This window comes from Balaenoptera physalus (assembly GCF_965194825.1).
Source record: "Balaenoptera physalus genome assembly, chromosome: 16".
In the NCBI taxonomy this organism is placed as follows: Eukaryota; Metazoa; Chordata; class Mammalia; order Artiodactyla; family Balaenopteridae; genus Balaenoptera; species Balaenoptera physalus.
This window is the reverse complement of record NC_138898.1, coordinates 7,899,817-7,924,625: the sequence shown is the minus strand read 5'-3', so window position 1 is coordinate 7,924,625 and position 24,809 is coordinate 7,899,817. Positions and strand designations below refer to the sequence as shown.

At 41.9% G+C, this 24,809-nt stretch overlaps 1 protein-coding gene and 1 long non-coding RNA gene across 3 annotated transcripts in view; one reads left to right on the top strand and one right to left on the bottom strand.

Annotated features, from left to right (window-relative positions):
• The window catches only part of LOC309644464, a 621,011-nt gene that overhangs the window by 205,559 nt on the left and 390,643 nt on the right, over nt 1-24,809 (bottom strand). The gene's annotated exons all lie outside the window — the stretch shown is intronic.
• The window catches only part of DOK5 (docking protein 5), a 150,175-nt gene continuing 141,391 nt past the window's right edge, over nt 16,026-24,809 (top strand). Inside the window, exons 1-2 of one of the 2 annotated variants that reach the window (XM_082428179.1) lie at nt 16,026-16,428; nt 19,333-19,409. In XM_082428179.1, coding sequence (XP_082284305.1) covers nt 19,383-19,409 — 27 coding nt within the window. In that variant the 5' untranslated portion in view covers nt 16,026-16,428; nt 19,333-19,382. The remainder of the gene's footprint in view (nt 16,429-19,332; nt 19,410-24,809) is intronic. The other variant, XM_082428178.1, reaches the window with a different exon arrangement.

The window sequence follows — 24,809 nt, the reverse complement described above, 5'->3', positions numbered from 1 at the left end:
TTGAAGTGCATTACGTTGATCCTTGCTAACTCCAACTTACAAATTTGGTGGAATTTTAAAGACGTATAAATATAATTTCTACCCCAGGATAAAGACTTGTCAGTTCAGTGAGCTCATTTTTAAAATATATATTTTCAAACTCATGTAACTGAGGAGACGTTAAGAATGATATCCAGTAGAATTTTGTATACCTCACATGGCCTTTGTGTGATTTGCATTTAAACTCATGAGGTCATTCTGCTGGCAGGAAAATGTAGGCCCTCTTCCTAAAAATAAAATCAAAGACACCCTCCTGCTATTCAAAAGAATGGATCAAAGAATTTCAGAGAAGGAAAATGACAGTTTTTTAAAGAATTTCAGAGAAGGAAGATGACAGTTTTTTAAAAACTGTCATTGATCAAGAGAGATGCAATTTAATAATAGGGTTTAAATGTGGTAGTAATATTAAATTTCAAAAATAATTTTTGAATGAGAAGGTGCAGAAAAAAATGAATAATAGATCTATGGATTGAAAATCTTACATTATATAGATACTATATAGTAGATGCTAGAAGAGGTAGAATGGAGCTGATATAAAACAAAATGTGCTAAAATTTCCATCATGGATGTTTATGTATTTATAAAATCGAATACAAATGTCAAAAATAATTATTGAAAGAGCATGTATAATGTAAAATCGTCAGCTTTGTCATTATAATTCCATATTATATCATATCATATGAACAAAAGCTAGGAAAAGGGGTCAGGTCTAGGTGAAATAAAAACTGTGCATTTTCATCTTCTACAAAAAGTTAGACTTCAAAAATTTTTGACATAGACATGAAAAATACATGCATAAAATTATAAAATTAACTGCTGAGGGAATAAAAATAAGATGGTGTTGACAGCTGACTCCCCAAAGAAATCATCAAAATAACCTGCAGATCAAGCAAAGCCAGGTTTATTGTTTACTGCAGTGATGGAGGGCAGAATCTCAGTAGCATCTCCAAAGGGAAAAGCCCAAAGTGGGAAATCTATGAGGTTTTTGTGATCTGATTTAAGGTAGATCTTCTGATGCAGGGACTTGATTGGGATTTGGCAAAGTTTGTGGTATAATAGTTGAGGATTGATGGATGCAGAGAGGTGAGATTTTTGAAGTGAGTCTTTAATGAATAAACAATAATTTGATGAATCCACTTGGGCAAGCTGTTGTTTAATAGGAAGAACGGGCTTTTGTTCCTTATACTGGAGAGAACAGGGTGAATAGTCTATTGTTCAGATAAGTGGATTTTCAGCAAGTTCCTGAAAGAAGCAACAAAGTTATTGCAACTTCATTTTTCTGGGCAAGAATTTCCTGGCATAATAGAGTCATGTTAATGTAGACAGTAAGTTGTGTTGATGTAGATGGTATCACTTGTCAACAACATTTTTTTAAACTTCAGTCTTATTAAAAATTAAAAAGAAAACATAACTTATATAGACCAAAGGAGGAAAGATGAATAATAAAATGCTCATAAAATCAGAAAACAGAAATTAAGGAGAAGACCAAACACACCAATAAATGTTAAAAATGAAAGTGGATTAAACTATCTTGGGAAAAGATGCATTCCATTATATACTAATTGAAGACTAACATACTTTAAAATGCTACCTAAAGATTAGAAATAAAAGATGGGCAATGATGTCTCAGACCATCACAAAAACATTAAGAGAGAGTACATTAGTGCATGAATTTAGAATTCAGAGTAAAAATTATTAATGTTGTAAAAGAAATTAGTTTTATTTTGGTGTTGCCCAACTCTGAAAAAATACGGTCATGTATCTTTATGTATAAAATAAAAGAGCATCAAAATACATAAATCAAAAACTGCTGAGGTGAGAGAATGTAGGAGGAAGAAGAATCAAGGATGCATGAGTGTGTGGTTTGGGGTTAGGGCTCTAAGAGATGCCAGTTATTGAGGCAGTGAACTGAGGTATGTGGTGGGTGTTGTCCAGTATCCAGAAACTGACCCATGTAGGGAAATTAGATCCATGACAGATGAGATGTTGTAGGCTGATGTGGAAAGGGGGCTACTACAGTGGTTTCCACATAGAAAGGAAGGAATTGGATCCCAGTCTTCCATGGCACCACTCGCTCCCAATAAAATCATCGTTCACAATGAATTCAAGACTTAAATGTGACAAGCAAAACTTTAAAACTTGTGGAAGAAAATATTGATTATGTATGGCATTAAGATACTAAAGGAAATCACAGCAAGATGCTTTTTGACCCACCTCCTAGAGTAATGGAAATAAAATAAAAAATAAACAAATGGGACCTAATGAAACTTAAAGGCTTTTGCACAGCAAAGGAAACCATAAACGACAAAAAGACGACCCTCAGAATGGGAGAAAATATTTGCAAATGAAGCAGCTGACAAAGGATTAATCTCCGAAATATACAAGCAGCTCATGCAGCTCAATATCAAAAAAACAAACAACCCAATCCCAAAATGGGCGAAGACCTAAATAGACATTTCTCCAAAGTAGACATACAGATTGCCAACAAACACATGAAAAGATGATCAACATCACTAATCATTAGAGAAATGCAAATCAAAACCACGATGAGGGGGGATTTCCCTGGTGGCGCAGTGGTTAGGAATCTGCCTGCCAGTGCAGGGGACACGGGTTCGAGCCCTGATCCAGGAAGATCCCACATGCCGTGGAGCAACTAAACCCATGCGCCACAACTACTGGGCCTGCGCTCTAGAGCCCGTGAGCCACAATTTCTGAGCCCGCGTGCCACAACTACTGAAGCCCACGTGCCTAGAGCCTGTGCTCCGCAACAAGAGAAGCCACCGCAATGAGAAGCCCATGCACTGCAACAAAGCATAGCCCCTGCTCACCGCAACTAGAGAAAGCCCGTGCCCAGCAAAGAAGACCCAATGCAGCCAAAATAAATAAACAAATAAATTAATTAATTTAAAAGAAACCCCACAATGAGGTATCACCTCATACTGGTCAGAATGGCCATCTTCAAACAGTCTAGAAACAATAAATGCTGGAGAGGGCGTGGAGAAAAGGGAACCCTTTTGCACTGTTGGTGGGAATGTAAATTGATACAGCCACTAGGGAGAACAGTATGGAGGTTCCTTAAAAAACTAAAAATAGAATTACCATACGACCCAGCAATCCCACTACTGGGCATATACCCTGAGAAAACCATAATTCAAAGAGACATGTACCACAATGTTCATTGCAGCACTATTTACAATAGCCAGGATGTGGAAGCAACCTAAATGTCCATTGACAGATGAATGGATAAAGAAGATGTGGCACATATATACAATGCAATATTACTCAGCCATAAAAAGGAATGAAATTGAGTTATTTGTAGTGAGGTGGATGGACCTAGAGTCTGTCATACAGAGTGAAGTAAGTCAGAAAGAGAAAAACAAATACCGGATGCTAATGCATGTATATGGAATCTAAAAACACTACTGATGAATCTAGTGGCAGGGCAGGAATAAAGATGCGGACGTAGAGAATGGACTTGAGGTCACAGGGAGGGAAGGGGAAGCTGGGACGAAGTGAGAGAGTAGCATTGACATATATACATTACCAAATGTCAAATAGATAGCTAGTGGCAGGGCAGGAATAAAGACGCAGACGTAGAGAATGGACTTGAGGACACAGGGAGTGGGAAGGGTAAGCTGGGACGAAGTGAGAGAGTGGCATGGACATATATACACTACCAAATGTAAAATAGATGGCTAGTGGGAAGCAGCCGCATAGCACAGGGAGATCAGCTGAGTGCTTTGTGACAACCTAGAGGGGTGGGATAGGGAGGGTGGGAGGGAGGCTTAAGAGGGAGGGGTTATGGGGATATATGTATATGTATAGCTGATTCACTTTGTCGTACAGCAGAAAATAACACTACATTGTAAAGCAATTATACTCCAATAAAGATATATATAAAAAAAAAGATACTGAAAGATTTCTTAAGACACAAAAATGACTAACCATGAAAAAAATGACCCATAATTTGACTCCAATGAAAATTAAAACTTCTGTTTATTAAAAAGCTCATAAAGAAAAAGAAAAGACAACCCCAAGCCAGAAGACTTTTGTAACACAACTGACAAAAAATCGTTATCTGGAACACATTAACAAAAAACTCCTACAACAAAAATATGGGCAAAAGACATGAGCAAACATTGCACAGAATATAAAACATGGGCAAGAAGTGAACATATGACAATGCTCAACCCCATCATAACAAGAAAAATGAACATTAAGATTTCATGTTGATATCCAGGAAGAAAAGTGTCTTCTAGCCACAGGAAATGCAAAGGCCCTGAGGCAGGATCCTGCTTGGCTTGTCAAGAAATAGCAAGAAGGTCAGTGTGTTGCCTCTAGTGAGCCAGAGAGAGGAAGGAGGAAGATGACGACAAAGACAGGTAAGGGTCCAGATCATTAATTTCGATGTCATATAATTCAATCCTTGACTTAAGAGGCTAGCAAGATAATAAGAAAAATAAAAAGAAACTTAAACATATAGGGGACAGCACTGATTGGTGTGGTCAAACTAATCTTGAGAGAGAGGGACAAAACGACAGCAAAATATAAGATGTTTTAGATTATTCAATATTGAATTTAATTTAAATAATTCAGACCACATTTATTAAGGCATCTGCCAGACCCTCAATTAGGAACTGAGGATTCAAAGATAAAGAAGGAGAAACCCTGCCATAGAAGGAGCCGCATGCCTTACTTAATAAATAAGTAATAAACAGAAACAAGTAATAAGAAGTATAATATGTGATGTTCATAATAAAAACAATGCGTATTTGTAGATTATGCTCAAGACCCAGTTCTTGGTGCCTTAAACCCATTTTTTCCCCTAATCCTACATGGTTGATCTTGTGTGTTGCCAATTTACATCTGAGAAAACTGAGTACAGGAGAGATTAAGTAATTTTTAGAGCCGGGTTTCCCAACCTCCATGCTGTTGGCCTTTGGGGCTGGATGATTCTTTGCTTAGAGGCTGCCCTGTGCATCGTAGGGTTTTCTGTAGCATCCCTGGTCTCTCTCTACTAAAAGCAAGAGCTCCCCACCCCCCAACCGTTGCGAGAACCAAGACGTCTCCAGACAAATATCTCCTGGGTGACAGAATTGCCCCCGTGGAGAACCACTGGTTCAGAGACAGAGTGAGGGGTGGGACGGGAATTCAAATCTTTTCGAAGCCCATAGTTGTTGGTTGTTTTTACTTGTTTGTCCAGATTTCTTACTTTAATGTGCAGTGCCTTTCTGAATAGGTCTCTCTTGAGCACTGTCCATTCATGTTTAACTGCATTTGTTTAAAGCAATGCCGTAAGAAGGGATCTTTACCTACAAATGTCTCACCCTGGAGGAAGATACACGTGAGATGGTGATGCAGACATTATTTTAGTTTTCTATTATTTGTTGAACATCTCAGGACACATGTAATATCAAATAATAGCCTGCATTTCATTAATTCACTCATTCATTCATTCATTCATTCAGCAATGCTGGGCATTGTACCAGGCACTGAGACTCACAGTGGGCAAGTCAGAAAGGTCTCAACCCGTGCTCAGTCTAATGGGGGTTGGAGAACAGACAGGAGACATGTTAGCACATCATGAAACAAGATAGTTTCAATTTGTGCTAAGTGTTTTGAAAAAAACAAAGTTTATGAGGGCAAGTGACTTGGTTGGAAGAAGGAAGCTAATTTGGACTCAGATATCAAGGAAGGCTTCTCAGAGGAAGTGACACAAGCTGAGAACTTAGTGACAAGAAGGAGTCAGTCATGCGAAAATCTGAGGGAAGGGTGTGTGGAGGAGAGGAGCAAACGCTAAGATGCTGAGCAGGGAGTGAGTTTGGTGTATTTTGGGAACAGGAAGCAGGTCTTTGTGGATGGTGGGGGTGACCAGAAGCAGGAGGTAGATGGATCCGGGAGGCAGACGAGGAGGACCTGGGGACGTGTCTGACCTTGTAAGCCACTGGATTTTATTCTATATGCAAATGCAACATGATTTTGTTGAAGCCACTCCAAAAGGAAGACCAAGTGTTATCTGTCTTCGAGCTAAAATACCAATGCAGCGTCCTACACATTCTTGCTTCCATCATTCACAGGTACAAGTTTGCTGTTATTTAAATGGACTGATGTGAGACTTAACATTTGAAGCTTACAAGGGAAATCAAAGAAATATTTAAAATATATTAGTTTAGTTTTTATTCTCGCTGCAGAGCTTCTGCAAAACAGACTTTTTTTTATTGCACTGGCTCCTTAGAAGGTCTACTGAGTATTTGATTTCACTACAAAGAGCCCACAAGCATCTGTATTCTTTAAGAATTCTGATATTGAGTGTCAATAGCTGTCAGTGATTTTAGGTTTTTTTTTAGAAAGATATTACTGTGATGATCGTATTTCATATTTTAGGCATAACAATTTAATGTCTGTTGCTTGTAATGGGATAAAATAGAAATAAACAATTTAAATGTCTGTCAATGGAAAAAGGAGAAATAAAATGTGTTATCATATGATGAAGTATGATTCAGTAGTTTAATGACTAGATCTAAGTGTATCAGACTGTACCAGTCTCCACAGAATGAGAAGGAAAAAGTAGGCTGTAGTAAAATAGGTATAGAAAAATCCATTTTCCCCCAGATTTATTGAGATATAATTGACACCTAACATTGTGTAAGTTTAAGGTACACAAATGTTGTTTTGGTACATTTATATATGGCAAAATGATGACCACCGTAGCATGGTGCCATGAGATAGCAGGGGCACAAGAAAACTTCTGGGGGCATGGGTATATCTATTATCTTGATTGTGGTGATGATTTCACAGGTGTACTCATTTGTCAGAACTTACGAAATTTTACGCCTTATATATGTGCAGTTTGTTGAATGTCAGTTATACCTCAGTAAAGCTGTGAAAAATTATTATGGTTGGTCATTGGCACGAAAAGTTAAGTTGGTAGTAATTTTTCTTCCTTACTAGGGCATAAAGTGGTAGCATACCTTAAAATTAATAGCATCTTAAATGCCTTTGATCTGAGATTCTGGTGGTTGAGCTTTATGCTATTTTCAGCTAAAAAGATGCTAACTGATATGATTTAGAAATACTGGAGGGGGATAATGTTGGGAAGACTGTGAATTTGGTTTTAGCCATGTTAAGACTGGGGCGGTAGGATGACTAGTTGTGCCCGGTAGCTTCCTAACTGGTCACTCCATCCTCTCAGGTTGTCTCTGGTCCAGTCCCCAACCAAGCAGCCCTTCTGCCTTTGCCATAGACTCCCACCCTTAGCCTGGCTCATGGCTGCCTTGAGTAAAACCTACATTTCCCACTTTCCCTTCTCTTTGTGAGGCCAAGGTCACGTGACTAAGCTCTGGCCAATGAGATAAAAGTGGAATTGACGCGAGCAGCTAATCACAGTCATCAGTCTAAGAAAGGAGTTCCTAAAATTGCACATGGATCTGTCTGCCATATTTTATTGTAAATGCATCTAGGGTTTTGCTGCCTTATAATTCATCGACACAGAAACTCTGTTTTCAAAATAAAAACATTCCAGACACAATTTAGTCGCATCTTATGAGTGATGTTAAAATGCCACTTCTTTGGATGCCAGTGCTGTCGAGGGCTAATTCCTGTTCTCCAGCAGGCTCCTTCTGTGTCCCTGGACAAGTCATTTATTCTTTCTGCTTCAGGTCCTTCAGCCGCGAATTGTGGATAACATTACAGGGCTTGGGGGTGCTGTGAGGATTAATTAGCATTGGCAGAACACTTTGAACATAAGATTCTGCCCTCTTTGCACATTTTATCCAGGGACTTCAACACACTGTACCAGTAGGGCTAGTCCCATTTATCTCTGTTTTCCAGATCAGGTTATAAGGCAGGAGACATTAAAGGCTTGCCCAAAGCCACTCAGTGACCTAGGGGACTGCCGTGAGGAGACCTTGGGAATATTGACTTCTATCTTGCAGCAACCAATGAATATACGCTTCATTTTGAAAAAGGGCTCTGTAAATGCCAAATGCCTTTGTCATCTAGTTACTTCTCTCTGCTCTCTTTCTCATGTGTTGGCCTAGATTTTCCTGGGTTGGCTTTGCCTTGACCTGCAGAGAGGAGGCCTCTCCTCATCAGAAAAGAGATCTGGGAGAAGCCTAAGGATCACAAGACTCCAAAATTTCAATCCCAATCAAGTTCACTAGAGGTTTATGTTTGCTTTGGTGTCCTTGGTTATAAAACTTAAGATGTGAGGTCCACCTGTGCAGAAAGAAAGAGTCATTCTCTCTTTTCTTTTTTAATTGTATTTGGGATTTATATTTTAAAAAACACACAGGAAAGAATTAACACCTTCAATACTTCACTTCTGCCCACAAATAACCACTGCTAATATTTTAGTGTAGATATATTCTACCCAGGGTGTGTGCGTGTGTGTGTGTGTATAATTTTTTTTTACAAAACGGGACCATACTGCATCGATCATTTATAATCAGTGTATGAGAAGCCCTTTCATCCCCTCTGGCCTCATCACTCACCACCCTCTTCTCGTTCTCCAAGTTCCAGTCACCTTGACCTTCCTTCTAAATGTACCACGTGCTCTCCTGTCTGGGACATTTGCTCATGGCCTTCTTCGCCCCTCCCCCGCTCCCTCCCTCACCTGGGTAATATCACCTTCTCCTTCCCATCTCAGCTCCCTAATTTCTCTATCCCCCATCTTCCAAAAGGGTCAGGTCCTCTCTCCTTGTCCTAACATCATGTAACTTTCTTTGGTGCATAATTTTACGCTTATTGGAATATTTTGTTAATGTCTTGCACTCCCACTGGACCATCAACTCCACAAGGGCAGAGCCTGGTCTCTTTCTATCTGCTCCACCAACTCCTCAGTGCCTAGCAAGCCTGACTCGTATAATATTTGTTGAACGAACAAATAAGAAGGGACCTCTTTCACATCCATTCTAACGGTTGTGATATGGATTTGTCACAGAATGATAAAATTACTATTGACTCAATTGCAGAGGAAGCCTCACAAGCTCAGGGGAAGGGTGGGGGGCACATTTAGAAAACATTCCAAAGCAAGGTGCTGGGCTGTCTGTGCAGAAATTCCAAAAAAAAGTAGTTCGAAACCATTTTGTTTGCGTTAGTCCATCACGCACCTCCGGCCTAAATAGGACATTGTGGATAAAGAGATTAAAGAAGGAAGGGTCCCTGGCAGAGAGCTCTTCTTCTCCCCCTGGGGCAGGGAAGGGGGAGCTTCTCCTTACCTTACAGCAAGGGAGCGGTTTTCAAGAGATTCACTTAGAAGCCTGGGATGTGGGTCCCTGTGACTGTGGAGGACACAGGGGCTGGTGCCTCATGAACCCACAAAAGCTCAGTGAGAGAAAGAGCGGCCTTTATATGCCTGCAGCCCAGAGGGCGTCCACCCGCAGACAAACCTTGGGGCCAGCAGAACTTCTGTGTTCTAGCCTCTCCTTTCCCCTGGGCTCCAATCCTGGGGGTCTCAGGAGCCTGTAGTTATTACGTGGAAGAAGAGGCAGAGCAGAAAGTCAGTGAAGACTCCGTTAAGCCCCACCACACTCCCAGGCCTGAACTGGGCTCGGGGATAAACCCTACATTGAAAGGGGGCGGTGTTCTGTGTTTGTTAGGCTGAAATGGACTCTTTAGTACCCAGTAGTAGTCAGAAGGGCCAAGGACCTTCTGGAGATTTCATTTAGGCTTGGAGAAAGCACTTCTCAATAAGCAGAGTTTAATGGGGAACGATTACATCTCAGTGATCCTGGCTTCTTCGGAAATTTGGCTACATGTATATACACACTCTTCCATGTGAAAAAATATGTTTGTGTGTGTGTGTGTATATAAAATCATAAACAACACTGCAGTGAATCTTCTTGTAACTAAATATTTGTGCCTTTGGATACATTTCCAGAACTGGAATTGTTGAGGACCTAGTGTAAGCAGTTATCAAAGTTAAAAATTTTTAAGATAGCATCGCTTATGCTCCAAAACAGTTATATCAATCTATATAAATTTACCTTCTCATCGGAAGCTTTATTTCTCTTTTCTTAAAGATTTTTTGGCAAAGGTCCTTAAAACTAGATATTTATATGGTCTTGTGATTTCCAGTCCAGTCCCTTCGTATTCATTTCTTACTCAACAGACAGAATAATATTTTAAAAATATAAATCAGCCGTTCCTTCATGTTTTCTCCTTTTGAGTAGGATGTAGTTTTTTTGCTGCGGCCGCTAGGCCGGCGGTTGGGCTGTCCTGTCCTTTCCCTGGGACTATTTTCCCCCATCAATCCCTCCTCCTCTGGGTTGAGACACACTCTCCTTCCCTTAGCTCCTTGAACTTGCCAAGCTCTTTCCTTTATCCTGGCTTTTTCGAGGGCTCTTCCCTGTGGCTGGAGAGCCCTGCCCCTGACGTTTCACACGGCTTCTCCTTCTCTTTCCTGTCTGGGCTTCAGCGCCACATCTTCAGAGAAGACTTCCCCGACTCTCTGACTTCGAGGAGGCCGCTGCTTAGCCCCTACGTAGTACTCTACTCACTTCCCTATCACCATCTGCAGCTGTTTACATTGTTTATTTACTCGTTTATTTGTTCTCTCTCCTGGGTTGTAAGCTCCCTGAGGACATGGACTTTGTTCGTCTCTGTGGTGTGTGTGTGTGTGTGTTGTGTGTGTGTGTGTGTGTGTTTGTGTGTGTGTTGTGTGTGTGTGTTGTGTTTGTGTGTGTGTGTGTGTGTGTGTGTTGTGTGTGTTAAAGCTTCACGTGGACACTGTCCACTCATAGCAGGTGCTCAGTCAGTATCTGTCCAGTGCAGGAAGGAGGCAGGCAAGCAGTGAATAACTGAAGCAGACCTGCTCCCAGGCTTTCTCCCACCTGATTTCGGTGCATCATTCTCCCAAGTCATCCTTCTTTAGCTGGTTAAGGGCTGGGGGAGGGAGCCGGTGGCAGAGCACACAACCTCTCTCCTCAGCCCCAGCCCGATCCTTCTCATTAGCGCTGTGTCACCTTGCCAGAGGAAAGGCTGCTTATGTTTCTGTGACACTCCCACTGAGAGCAGCAGGCGACGGGGCCAAAGCTCAAGTTATTTTTGGTAAAGATTTTGGACAAGGGCCATTTCAGCCTCTGCCCTGGTACTTTGTGGTACTTGGTGAAAATACAACATCCTTTGATGAAGCTTGGGCACCTGCTCTGGAAAAGTGCAGTTGCCTCTGCATTTTCTGTTCTGAAGAACTAAAGAATAATAATAGTAATAATAGTAATAGGCTAAATGGAATGCAGAGAGCAAGGCATGAATTGTTCACGTTTCAAGCTAGAGTGGATTTCTGCTCTGAATGTATTGGACTAAGCAACCTTTGGGCTAATTCCTGCCTTTGTGATGCTATGGTTATAAAGTTCTATTTCAGTGCATGACATAGTTTTGTCTTATAACAAGAAGATGTCCAAGTAGGAGAAGAATACTGTAATATGTATTCCATTTCGAACTGACAGTCCTTTCATTTTAATTAATATGCTTTTAATAAGGATAGCGTTATGGACTGAATGTGTCCCCCCAAAATTTATACGTTGAGGCCCTACCCCGCAATGTGATGGTATTTGGAGGTGGGCCCTTTGGGAGTTGATTAGATTTAGATGAGGTCATGAGGGTGGGGCCCTCATGAATAGGATCAGTGCTCTTATAAGAAGAGAAATAGAGACCAGAGCCCTCTCCTTCTGTCTGGCATGTGAGCTCATAGCAAGAAGGCAGCTGTCTGCAAGCCAGGAAGAAGAATCTGCACGCACTTGATCTTGGACTTCCCAGCTTCTAAAACTGTGAGAAATAAACCTGTTGTTTAAGCCACCCAGTCTGTGTGTTTTGTTATAGCAGCCTGAGCTGACTAAGAAAGGCGGTAGTATCAGGGTCAGGACTGGAGGAAGCAAGAAGCTCCTAGAAGGGATGATCTAAGGAAGCATTCACCCTCAGGGTCTTGCAAGTGGAGGCTCAGCACTCACGCAGCCTTGAGAGTGAGTGTCTCCTTAGATTTTGCACTGTAAGTGCCCCACTTGCCTCACCCTAGTCCCAGCCCTGGGGAGCCTGCTCTTCATAACTCAATTCAAATGGGCTCAAATAAACAAGACAAAACAAAAAAAGTAGATCGTGTCATTGAGAAGTGGAAGAGGTAGTTCTGGCCTCAGGAATGGTTGTAGCTCTAGCTCTGTTTCTCATCCCACTTTCTCCTTTCTTGGCTTTATTCTCAACTAGGCTCACATTTTGGAAACAATATGGCCATGCAGATGTGTATCTCAGTGTGTTCATCTGTTCACCTCAGGGAAGATTTTGATTGGATCTTCTAGGTCACGTGCCCATTTCTGCACCAGTCTTCATGTCCAAGAATGGTGTGTGCTGATTGGCCAGACTTGATCAGGTGTCCAGCCCTGTGGTGAATGAGATAGTCGCTGTCTTGACCCACTCCCCAAGAATCACTCATAGTTGAGAGAGTAGTGATACCCAATGACAGAGATCAGACCACTTTGGAGCTGAGGTCACTTTCACCTTTGTCTGTAGCTTTATGGGAAAATGCTACAAAAAGTTTTGGAATTTTCTCAAGTAATCTGGGCCTTATAGGTGTGTCTATATACAATTTAGTTGAGATTCTTGTTCAAATTGTACCATGGTACCTTAAACAGGACTCCTTTGATTGCAAATGACGGAATACCTCAGTCTGAGCTGGTTTAAGAAAAAAGGGGAATTTTTTACCTTGTGCAGTTAAACAGTCCAAGAGTGGCTCCACTGAGGTAGAAAATGCCAACTGACCCATGCAATACCAATTCAATTTTGTTCTTCCAGAAATAGAGCCATGTTGGAATGGAGACTATATTCCCCATTCTCCCCTGGAGACAGCTGTGGCCATGTGACAATATATTGGTCAGTGGGATACAAGAGAAAGAGAGGTTTGAAATATCTGGATGAATTTTTTATTTGGAGGCTGTTTTCCCTCCACGCTCTCTTCTCCCTTCCTGGGAAGTGGCAGTTAACTAGACCCAAGGATGGACACCATGTCCACAGCTGACCCACCAGCTTGAGTCCCTGGATGACCTTTTGAGACTGAGCTTCCTATCTGCCCATCTGGATTGTTCCATGAGAGATAAATAAACTTTTACCCAATCTAAGTCATTGCATTTTGGGGTCTAATTGTTACACCAGCTTCTCGAGTATTTATAATGTAATAGGTTCCTGGGGTACTGGATAGGGGGGTCCAAACAGTACTATCAGGATTGGGTTTGCGTCTCCTTATCTCTTGGCTTTGCTTCTTCGTGTAGCCTCCCCTCCCGAAGCTCCTGGGCTCCATGCATCCAGACTCTACTTCAGCCAAACACAGTAAGAACCTTTGGCCCAGTATTCAGCAAAAGTAATGTAATTAACTCTTAATGCACCGATTTAGGTCATGTGTCCACGTCTAAACCAATCAGTACGTTTGAAGGAAGGCATGTACAAGGCTGCACACCTGTACTGGGAGCAGGGGGTAATTATACCCCAAGTGACAATGGTGACCACTATTGGAAGAAGGGAATTGCATGCTAAGGAAGCAAACAAAAATGGATACTATAAATATGAAGTTCTAAGTGTTAAAATTGAGTTAAAAACAGGGATTGAAATAATGAGTTTTCTATGTCAGACTTAACCTCTAGTGAAACCGAATTGTGTGTGGCTGTGTGTCTGTCTGACACGCATAGTTGTGGGAGTTGTACACTGCACAACTCTATAAGCACTACTTACATTGTATATCTCTGTGAATTAGTCCTTTCCCCTCTGCAACAGTTGTGTATGCATATTTTGGACAAGTGTAAGCGGTTGTCTGTCCTCTGAATAGTAGAGCACAGTTTGTGTATTTTGCATGTATATCAGTTTGACTTCACCCAAAACAAACAAACAAAACCATACACTGGATTCAATCTTGCAATTAAAAAAGAAAAGCATTTGTTTCTTCACATCTAGTTTGATATTTTCTAGAGTGATTCTAGTTTGATCACTTCTAGCTAAATTATTTATGGATATTGATTGAACTCAACATTAATTATCAAAGGATGGATTTCTCAGTCTCACTATTTATGTATTTATTTATTTATTTTTGGCCACGCCACGTGGCATGTGGGATCTCAGTTCCCCAACTAGGGATTGAACCTGAGCCCCCTGCATTGGAAGCACGGAGTCTTAACCACTGGACTGCCAGGGAAGTCCCTCAGTCTCAGTTTTTGTCAGTAATTATTTCTGTTACCTTGAGCCATTCACTCAAGCTCCTTATGCATAAATTCTTGAATTCTTGGTTTCTATGCTACTGTGGGTTTGGTCTACAAATGGTGTGTTGGATAAATGCCTTCCGTGAACATGTCTATTTCATGGCAACCATGGATGGTATTTTTTTTTTTTTTAAGTTTTAAACCTTCAAAAAGAACTCTCCAAATGATATTTTCAATCATTTCATCTTCTTTTGGTGAGAGATTTAAACTTAAAGCATCATTTTCATTGAATGACAACATGATGACAGAGCTAATGGTTTACTATGTAACAAAGAGTTCTCCCTGCCAGAAGATTTGCTTTTTGATTGTCCCAATTTAGTCTCAGTTCCCTTATGACACATTCTTGGGTGATTCTCTTCTTTAACTGACACCCATCAAACCAAGATGACTAAAAGCTAGTGTTCCCAGTGAGAAAGGAAAGATTCATATAATCTTAGAGTTGAAAAGCCTTTGAATGTCATCAGGTCAAAGAATCCTCTAAATAAAGGAATCCTCTCCTCAATAGCTCTGACCAGAGGTCACCCAGCCTTGGTTTGGTCACCTCCAGTGAACAAGAATTGTCAAATTTCTGATGCCATCTTTGCCTTTGTGGACAGTGCAAGTGATTAGAAAGATCTTCCTTGGAAACCACCTAGTAACCTCCCTCCCCCATGACAACACTGTATAGGACAGTGTTTACCATCCAGTGTTTACCAGAGCTGGTGTCACACACACCTCCTTTCCCGTGGGACCTGGGGCAAATCTCTTAATTCCTCTGAGCTTCAGTTTCTACAAAATGTGGATGATAGTACCTATCTCATTTTTCCTTTAACAGGATTAGCACAATGCCTAATGCCTAATGCCAATAAATGATAGCCGTTATCAACTCAAACATGTTTCAGGAAGGTAGTGCAGCCAGGGGCAGGTGAATGTGAAATCCAGTCTCCCTTTTATCATATTCTATAGGCAGCATCCTGCAATGGCTATGAACATGAGCTCTATTGCCAGGCTAGGGAGGCATAAATATGGTCCTGGTATTCACATAAGGGGGGTGGGTACCTCATAAAGTACAGGGGAGTTTAAATGAGCCCAAGCTAAGGGCTTAGAGGGTGCCTGACACTAAGGATTTATTCGGCACCTGCTCTGGGCCAGGCTTTGTTGGTACACGTACTAATGAGGCCAAGGGTCAGCCCCTGGGAAAGTCACAATCCGGCGGGAAAGACAAGCTCAAACAAGGAAAATGATACCAACGCAAGGGCTGGGTCCAGGATGCCAAGGAAACCCGAGGAAGCATGCAGCTTAAGCCAGGGCAGTATCCCTCCCCTCATATGCCAAGGTCAAGGCAAACCATGGCAACACCACTCCCCAGACCCATGCACGACAGAGGCAAAAGCCAGCCCTTCTCAGGGCAAAGATGGGGCTGAAGGGAGAGGCGGGGTAGGCGGCGTCTGGGAAAAAAGTGAAATTTCCTCTCCATCTAAAATAAGCCCAGAGCCAGAAGAGACCGAGCGTTATCTCGGCGGGTGTGGGCGAGGTGCGGGGCAGGCAGCGGCAAGCTCTGGGTCCCGGAGGAGGGTCGGGGTCGGGACGAGAATGGGGCCGGGCGAGGTGGGCGGGAGAGGAGGGGCGGGGGAGGGGGAGCGCGTCCAAGTGTGTCTGCCTGCGGGTGGCCACCGCCGGGCGCCGGCCCCGCGCGGCTCCTCCTCCTCGCCCTCCCCCATCCCCCCTTCCTCCTTCTCTTCCTCCTCCTCCTTCTCCTCCTGGGCCCCGGGAAGAGGCTGGGCTGGATCCCAGCCGCCGCTCCTCCTCCCGGCAGGCTGGCTGATGAGTCAGCTGACGCCGGCGCTCCAGCCTCGCCTCGCGGCGCTGCGCTCTCTGCGCTCCCCCAAAGTGGCTGCAAACCGGCCGCCCACTTTCAGGTTTTGGGGGACGGAGAAAGTGATGTGCGCCTTCTGAAGCCACGCCGGGCCGCAGCCGTAGCCGCTTCACCTTGTCAACTTTCTCCTTCCCCACCCCAAAGCCTTCTCTTGACCCTGGCCTCAGCCCTCCCCAAAGCCACTTAGGGTGCGTGCGCTTGGGTGAGGAGGGGGGTTGTCGCTGGCTGTCCGGGATGGCTTCCAATTTTAATGACATAGTGAAGCAAGGGTACGTGAGGATCCGGAGCAGACGCCTAGGGGTAAGTATCGATCCTTTTTTTTTTTTTCGCCCCCGCCCCCCGTTCACCGGTTCAATTGTCTTTATCCTTAGCCAGCATCCCTGGAGGGTGGAAGGAGATTCCCGGCAGCGCGCCGGAGAATTGCTCTGTGGTTTCTCAGCCTAAGCCCACATCTCCTGGGGCTGCCACTGTAAGGCCGGGTCTAGGTATGTAATGGATCTATCTTTATCTCTCGGATGACTTGGCCTTCTGATGGTGGCCCCGTGGTCGGCTTCAGTAGCCACTGGAGCCCGTCCACTGGAAATAAATATTTCTCGGTAGCCATGGGAGTTAGAGCTGAGAAACCCGGGTGGGGTTGCTGAGCCCGCCGGATGCCCCCGGTGCCCCTCTTCCCACTCGCCGCCAACTTAACTTTTCCGGGGGACGGATGGACTGGTTGAGGAAGGGCAGACGCTCTGAGTGTGAACAAGGTCAGGGACCCTCTGACCCCAGGGAGAAGTCTTTTCGGACTCCGGGTCTTGGACAGTGACCCACCCCTGGCCCAGGTGCTGGCAAAGGCAGTGTGGGTAGGTTCCATCGTCCTGAGCCTGGGTAGTGGATTTATTGCTGGAATACACACCGGATGCCCACTGGAGGACTATTTAGGGCGGAACATAATACCTGGCACAGAGCAAGTGCTCCCTCCCTAAATATGTACTAAAAGGAAGAATGAATGAACCAGAGGCTACTTGTCCGGGACCGGATGTTGGCCCAGGGATGGCTCCTCTCTTAAAACCCCCTCTCTTTTGCCCTTTTCCCCTTTACTCTTCATTGATGGACTTCAGAGAACTCATTCTGCTTCTCTTTGGGCTTGAGGGATGGCAAAGGAATTCTTGAGGGAGGTGGAGGACACTGGAATGATTTTTTTTTTTTTTTTAAATTTCAAACTACCTCATTTCTCTTTGCCTTGTGTCAAGTGCTGTTGCTGTTTTTGTTTATTGTGTGCTTTGGGGCGAGGGAGTTTGGGGAGAAAAGTTTACTTTCCTAATGTCTGAAAAAATAATGTCAGTAATGATGAAGAATGGCCACAGTGGGAATAGAGTTAATAGTAATAAATTGAACATCTTTCTCCACAAATACATGTCATTGGCACCTTTCTCTTATTTGGTCTTTGGACTTTTTTATGTACCAGATAATTTTACTGAAAATTGAAAGGCAATTTCACAGTGTTAAACAGTTAGGGAGGAAAACCTGCTGATGGGAAACATCTGTAATTATTAAAAACTCTTACCTGATTTGTTTTGGTCCTTTTCTTCCTTCCTTCCTTCCTCCCTTCCTTCCTTCCTTCCTCCCTCCCTCCCTCCCTTTCTTTCTCTCTCTCTTTCTTTTTTTCTTTCCCTGCTGGTTACCATGTTTTAGCAACTAGGCCCCATGTTATAGTGAATATATAAATATATAATTAGAGAGAAATGTGACAGAACTAACCAATCCCTATCAACCCTTAGTTTCCTTGGTTTTCTTTTTTGCTATGCAAATATTCTCATCAAGGGGACCAACTATTGTTAGGGTACTTAACATAGTGACTTCCATGCAAAGGGCAAGAAATAAGAGGAACTTTATATTTTTTATAACCTTATGGGCCAGCCGAGTGTTACAGTTTTAAAAGGAGCATTAGAAAACACCATTCTAATTTTAGATTTACTCCATCATGTCAACTGAGGAAATTGATAAGAGACATCCATTCTGTGCTAGAGAGCATTCCAATAGAAAGAGGACATGAATTATTAATACACAAAATGTGAATTATTCATAAGGATCAGAGTTTATGCCAAATTGGACACATGGTGATTTATTTGAAAGACTAGTTACCATAACTTTCTAGTTTATAGTAATTGAGAATTTTTCCTGTAATATTACTGACACTGTATCGTCCCGTGTGTGCCAATGTTTACGGACAGATATTTGAAGCAGAAGGAAAGGAAATATAGTTTACTTTGCATCCCTTTATATTTTACAGTATCTTGGATGCTGACCAGACGTGTACTTTCTCAGGATTTATTCATTGTGTCTGTGTTAACACTCAAGTAGATTTTAGAATATTTATTGAATGATGGTTATTGCTCATGGAGAGAAAAGGTCAAAAATATAATCAACAAAATCTGGTTTTATTTGTTCAGTTTGATTTTATCACCAGTTAATTTTCAAAAAGTGTCCTAATGATATAATTTATTTGTATAAACTGAAGAGACTGATTACATAATTGTCAGAAAGCACTGCAAACTAAAGTTTTATAATGGAGGCGTCAAGAGGAATGCTTCAGGAAAATGGCACAGGGACCCTCCGTCCAAAGTAAGAAATGTTAGTGGTATTAATCTAGGCTGCAGATAGCCTAGAACAGCACGCAGCACGTGCAAGTCTCAAAGAGTCGGAGGGCTTTGCGTTAGGTATACAGTAGGCGCTCAGTTAGTGCACATTGAACATGGATTGAACTACAGAGTGAAGGCCTGACTTTGCAATTCATAAGCCCCTTGAGGAACTAATATGAGATGGTGCTTTTATTAATGGAATTCAGACAAGTGTCTGTGGATTAGAACCATGTTTGGGGGGGTTTATAATTAAACAAGAAAACAACATTTCATTGTAAGCAGCTGGTGTGCCAGGGAATGCCCCCTCAGATTTGATAAGAGGAGAAAAGAGAACAAATCCTCCTTCTATTACTCGTTAGCTCTATGACCCTTGACCTCTCTTGGCCTCAGTTTTCTTATCTGTACAGTGAACACTATTTAATGATGCTGTGAGCATTGGATAAGATAATATTTATGAAAATGCAGTGAAAGCATACAGCATTGATTCTGATTTCATTATTTCTTTGGTGTAATCAGAGATGAGTTAGGACTGGTGGAAGGATATAGGAATGATTGATTTTTTTTTTATCTTTCTATCTAGATGTGTCCAAAGGCATAAATGTTTATGCAGCTCTCGAACATTTTCATTGGATGCAGTTTTTTACAAATTATATACATGTAAGTGATTTTTCAGTGGGGCATGAAATAGTCTAAGACCATCCCCATTCAGATGGGTTGCAAATAAGTGGTCACCTTTAGTTGAGATACTAAGCAGCTTAAGTGATTAAGCAATCAAATATTTGTAGACTTGCTTTTTTCTATAAACATCAAAAAGCTTAAAGAAATTCAATTCATTTAACTCAAAAGTCTCAGTGTCTTCACATCTTTATTCTCCGGCTTCATCATCCGTTGGTTCATGGAGGTGTCAAGCCGGGCTCTGGGTGCAATACTTTTTCAGGATAATGTAGATGTTGCTGTTTTGAGGGCTGGGGAGGGGTGTGTCTATAATTATCTGGCAAATCCACAAAAGACACTAAAAAATGTATTCTTAGAGGAATGGTGAACTAGGCAATTTGCACGTCATTAACCTACCACGTGGCTTAGATGGCATCATATAACTGCCCTCACTTGGTTTCTTCCTTTGCAACGGAGAGGATTTCCCAGTCAGTAATTGCCATGGCTTGTCCACCCTGCAAGTCTCAGAGTTTAAACTCACACCTGTTCACTGTATCTCCATGCAGTCCCCCTCTATTACCCGACTTTCAATAGCATCTCAATGCTCTTATGTACCAAGGACCTCTTCTCCCGTCTAGCCCGCATCCTCATCTGGACGTCTCGTGGTCTCAGTATGTCCAGCCACCCTTGATTTTTTCATCCAAACCTGCTTCTCCTGGAGTCTGCATCTCAGCCACTAGAGGTCCCAATATTTCAGTTGCCCTGGTAAAAATCAGTCACTCAAGCAGGCAAGCAAGCAGCAAACAATAAAAACTCAGCCCCCCTTCTCACTCCCTCCTTGTCACAGCCCCACAACCAGTCCATCGGGAGGTCTTGTAAGCTCTGTTTTGGAAACATGTCTAGAATCCGACTACCTCTCACATCATCTGCCACTGCCGTCCTGGCCCAAGCCCCCACATATTGTAGAATAATAACCTCCTAATTTATCTCCCTCACTGCTCAAACCACCAAGAGTTATAGCCTTACAGTGGGCTCCGAGCCCCTGTGCTGACTCAGAGTCTTTTATTTATTGATTTATCTTTGGCTGCGTTGGGTCTTCGTTGCTGTGCGCGGGCTCTCTCTAGTTGCGGCGAGCAGGGGCCACGCCTCTCTGCGGTGCACGGGCCTCTCATTGCGGTGGCTTCTCTTGTTGCGGAGCACGGGCTCTAGGCGCACGGGCTTCAGTAGTTGTGGCACGCGGGCTCAGTAGTTGTGGCTCGTGGGCTCTAGAGCGCAGGCTTCAGTAGTTGTGGTGCGCGGGCTCAGTAGTTGTGGTGCAGGGGCTTAGTTGCTCCGCAGCATGTGGGATCTTCCCGGACCAGGGATCAAACCCGTGTCCCCTGCATTGGCAGGCAGATTCTTAACCACTGCGCCACCAGGGAAGTCCCCAACTCAGAATCTTTTCTCTTGCTGTTCCCTCTGCTTGGAATGCTGTTTCCCCACGTTATCTCTTCCTGGCTGGTTCCTCACCTTCTTCAGCCTTTCCGCAAATGCCACCTTCTCATTGAGGCCTTCCAGCCACCCTATTTTATCTCTTCCCTCCTTCTCCCCCTATATTCCTTTGTTTTCTTCTCTCTAGACTTATCACCCCCTCACATACCGGTCTGTATGTTTTACTTGTTGATTGCCTGTATCTCCCAAATGGTATGTGAAACTCCATGAGGGCTGAACCCCAGTGCCTGGAACAGTTTCCAGCATGGAGAAGCACTCGATGAAGATTTATTGAATGAATGAATCCATCACTATCTACTGGTTTAAGAGCATACGCTCTGACATGAGACTGTTAAAATCCCAATTCAGCGACTGGTTATGTGACTTTTGGTAAGTTATTTAGCATTTATAAGCCTCAGTCTTCTGCAGTAATAGGGAGACTCATAATGTCCACCTAATAGAGGATTCTCTTAAAAGTCTTAACACAATGCTTGACACAGTGGAAACCCAATTAATGTTTATTACTGCTCTCTCTACTACTAGTGCTGTTAGAGGATGGTGACGCTTACATGGTTGTTATTTTCATCTCTTTCCCTGCAATAGCTCTCGTCCTCAAAGACCTTGCTCTTTAGTTACGAAAACAAAACTTAATATCCGTGAAATAATTAATGTACAAGCACCGATGTTAGGTTGTGGAAGGGATATTCGCCTTTGTAGGATTTTTCATGATGCTTAGATAAATGGCAGAGGTATCAGGACCAGAGAAACCCATCTCCATGTGACTTTGGTTTGAGCAAGCTTATCAGACTAGGGCATAACTGTTAATTTGGGGATCTTTTTCTTGGGTGGCAGAGTAGATTTGAAAAACTGGTTAATTAATGGCCAGATTTTAGGCAGAAATATTTTCTCACTCCTTTGTTTCTCTGTTTCACTTGACCCAGTATGCCAAAGAGGTTTCCTATTTCATTTAGGGTTTTGGATTTATAGGTGATCAGGGATCTGTGCATTTTTAATGGTATCGTGGCAAAGTTATATTCATAACATCAGAATCATAGGAATTGAATAAATTCATCATATGCCATCAGTACATGAGTGTATGTACACACACATGCACACAACACATGCAACCATTCAGTAAGATTCATGAAGCATCCTTTTCCTTCCTCAAGGAAGAGAGAGTCTGGGGCTAACTTCAGTAGTGAAATTTATGGTCAGATAGACTGAATACACTTGCTAAGTATTGCCTAAGAGTGCTCAGTATTTTAGCTCCATTTGAATCAGCTTCCCTGGTTTCCACGTCGGAAGTGCTTTCCAGCTGGTATTTTAGTCATCTTTATTCAATGGTCCTTGTGGATGGTATGATTAATTATGTGTAAAGTCAGCCTTTAATCATCCCCAAAACTGATTTAAGCAAAGAGTGGCCAATTTAGTGATTTTGTGTGTAGACATAAACCAAATTACTTTTGTGATGATTTTCCCCACATCTACCAATGTATTTTTTTATGATATTCATTAGATTGCTAGAAATATTTATTTTTTAAGCAGCTTTGTAATTTTTGTGGATCATTATCTCTGGTATTTTAAGAATTTAGTTTTCATTTGGGATATATTTGATTTCATTTATTTTATCATGCATCAAATGTTTATTGAGTGAATACTCGTTTTAAAAAGCTCAGGGAAAACCACCTTAAATAAGACAGGTACAGTCAACATCCTCAAGGAATTGACAGTCTATTTTTGGAATGGTATTGTTAACATGAGATTAATATATTCACACTAGTTAAGGATGAATTAGTTTGAGTAACGGGTCAAATATTGAAGTGAAAAGACATCTGCAGGTATCTCCAGTTTCATTTTCATGAAACGAGGAAGGGGAAATTTGATTTTCCTCTTACTCTAGGAATTTGATCCTAGTTAGGTGGAAATAAAATTTTGGGGGATTCCAAGCCAGGAAGAGATTAGGATGCCTCCCTCCTGCAAACCCCTGTTTCTGTGAAATTCAAAATGAAATTGGGAGCTTAGAAATGCCACAGATACATGTGAATGTTGAAGTTAAAATAGCTTCTTTCTAGAATGCAGATGCCTACATTTTGGATGAGTATCTGGAAGCTGATTTTTTCGGAGCAGTTGGGGGGCTATGTTTATTTTATTAGTGTTCTAAGCCTCTGTTCATGCCCTGGGTCTCAGAGAACATAAATGTTAGCTGTGTGTACTGTGTTATGGATAAGATGCAAATGATTGTTCTCAGGTGACTTCATAGATTTTATGAGATTCTTAGATTGGGACTTTTGTGTCCCAAACCCTCTCACCTCCCATCCTCCACAATTTCCAAAAAAGTTTAAGAACCACTGTCTCATTTTTTTAAATTAAATTTTTAGATTTTAGGTAATAGTAGGTTCACATGAGGTGTAAGAAGTAATACAGAGAGATTTTGCATGCCCTTTACCCAGTTTCTCCCAATGGTAACATCCTTCAAAACCCTAGTATCACACCCAGGATACTGATATTGGTGCCATCAAGATACAAAGCGTTCCCTCATGACAGGGTCCTTCGTGTTGTTCTTTTATAGCCGCCCCTTCTGCTCCCCCTTCCCACAACCCTAAAGCCCTGACAACCACAAATCTGTTTTCCATTTTTATAGTTTTATCATTTCAAAAATATTATGTAAATGGAACCATACAGTATGTAATGTTTTGGGATTTTTTTTTTAACTCAGCATAATTCTCTGGAATTGTCGTGGTTGTCTTCGGTATTGTGGGTATCAAAGTTTCATTCCTTTTTATTGCTAAGTTGTATTGTGTGATATGGATGTGCTGTAGTTTGTTTAGCCATTCATCTATTGAAGGACATTTGGGGGTGGTTTCCAGTTTTAGGCTGTTATGTATATAGGCTGACATAAACATTTGGGTCTGGGTTTCTGTGCAAACATAAGTTTTCATACCTCTAGAAAAATGCCCAGGAGTACAATTGCTGTGTTGTATCGGTAGGCGCATGTTTAGTTTTTCAGGAAACCGCCAGACTGTTTTTCACAGTGGTTGTACCATTTTACATTCACACCAGCAATGCACGAGGAATCCAGTTTCTCTGCATCCTCGCCAGCATTTGGTGTTGCCCCCCAGTTTTTGGTGTCAGTTTTGGTTTAGACGTTCTGATGTGTGTATATTGATATCTCCTTGTGATGATGAGATGATGATTGACATCTCCTTGTGATGTTGAACATTTTTTCGTGTTCTGATTTGCCATCTGTACATACATTTTGGTAAAATGCCTAGTCAAGTCTTTTGCCCATTTTCTAATTGGGTTGTTTGCTTTTAACTGTTGAGTTTTGAGAGTTCTTTGTATGTTCTAGATATTAATCCTTTTCAGGCATGTGGTTTGCAAACATTTTCTCTCAGTATGTAGCTTATTACTTTAATCCTTTTAACAAGGTCTATCACAGGGCAGAAATTTTTAAGCTTGATGGAGTCCAATTTATGTTTTTTTTTCCCTTTTGGTACTAATGCTTTGTTCAGCCCAAGATCCCAACTATTTTTTCCTACTTTTTTTCTTTCCTACTATGAATATTTTATAGTTTTACCTTTTACATTTATGTCCATGATCCATTTTGAGTCAGTTTTTATATACAGTGTGCATTTTAGGTGTAGGTTCATTTTCCGCCTATGGAGGTCCAACTGCTCCAGGACCATTTGTTGAAAAGCCTGTCTTTTCTCCATTGAGCATATTTATATGTATCTATTCCTAGGTCCGGTCCTCTACTCTCTTCCATTGTTTTGTGTGCCTCCATTGTACAGTGATATGTCTATATATGTCTACATGTGTAGCTGTACAGTGTCTTGAAATAGGGTAAACTGGTTCCTCCCACTTTATTTTTCTTTTTCAAAATTGTTTTAGGTATTTTAGGTCCTTTGCTTTCAATATGAATTTTCAAGTAGT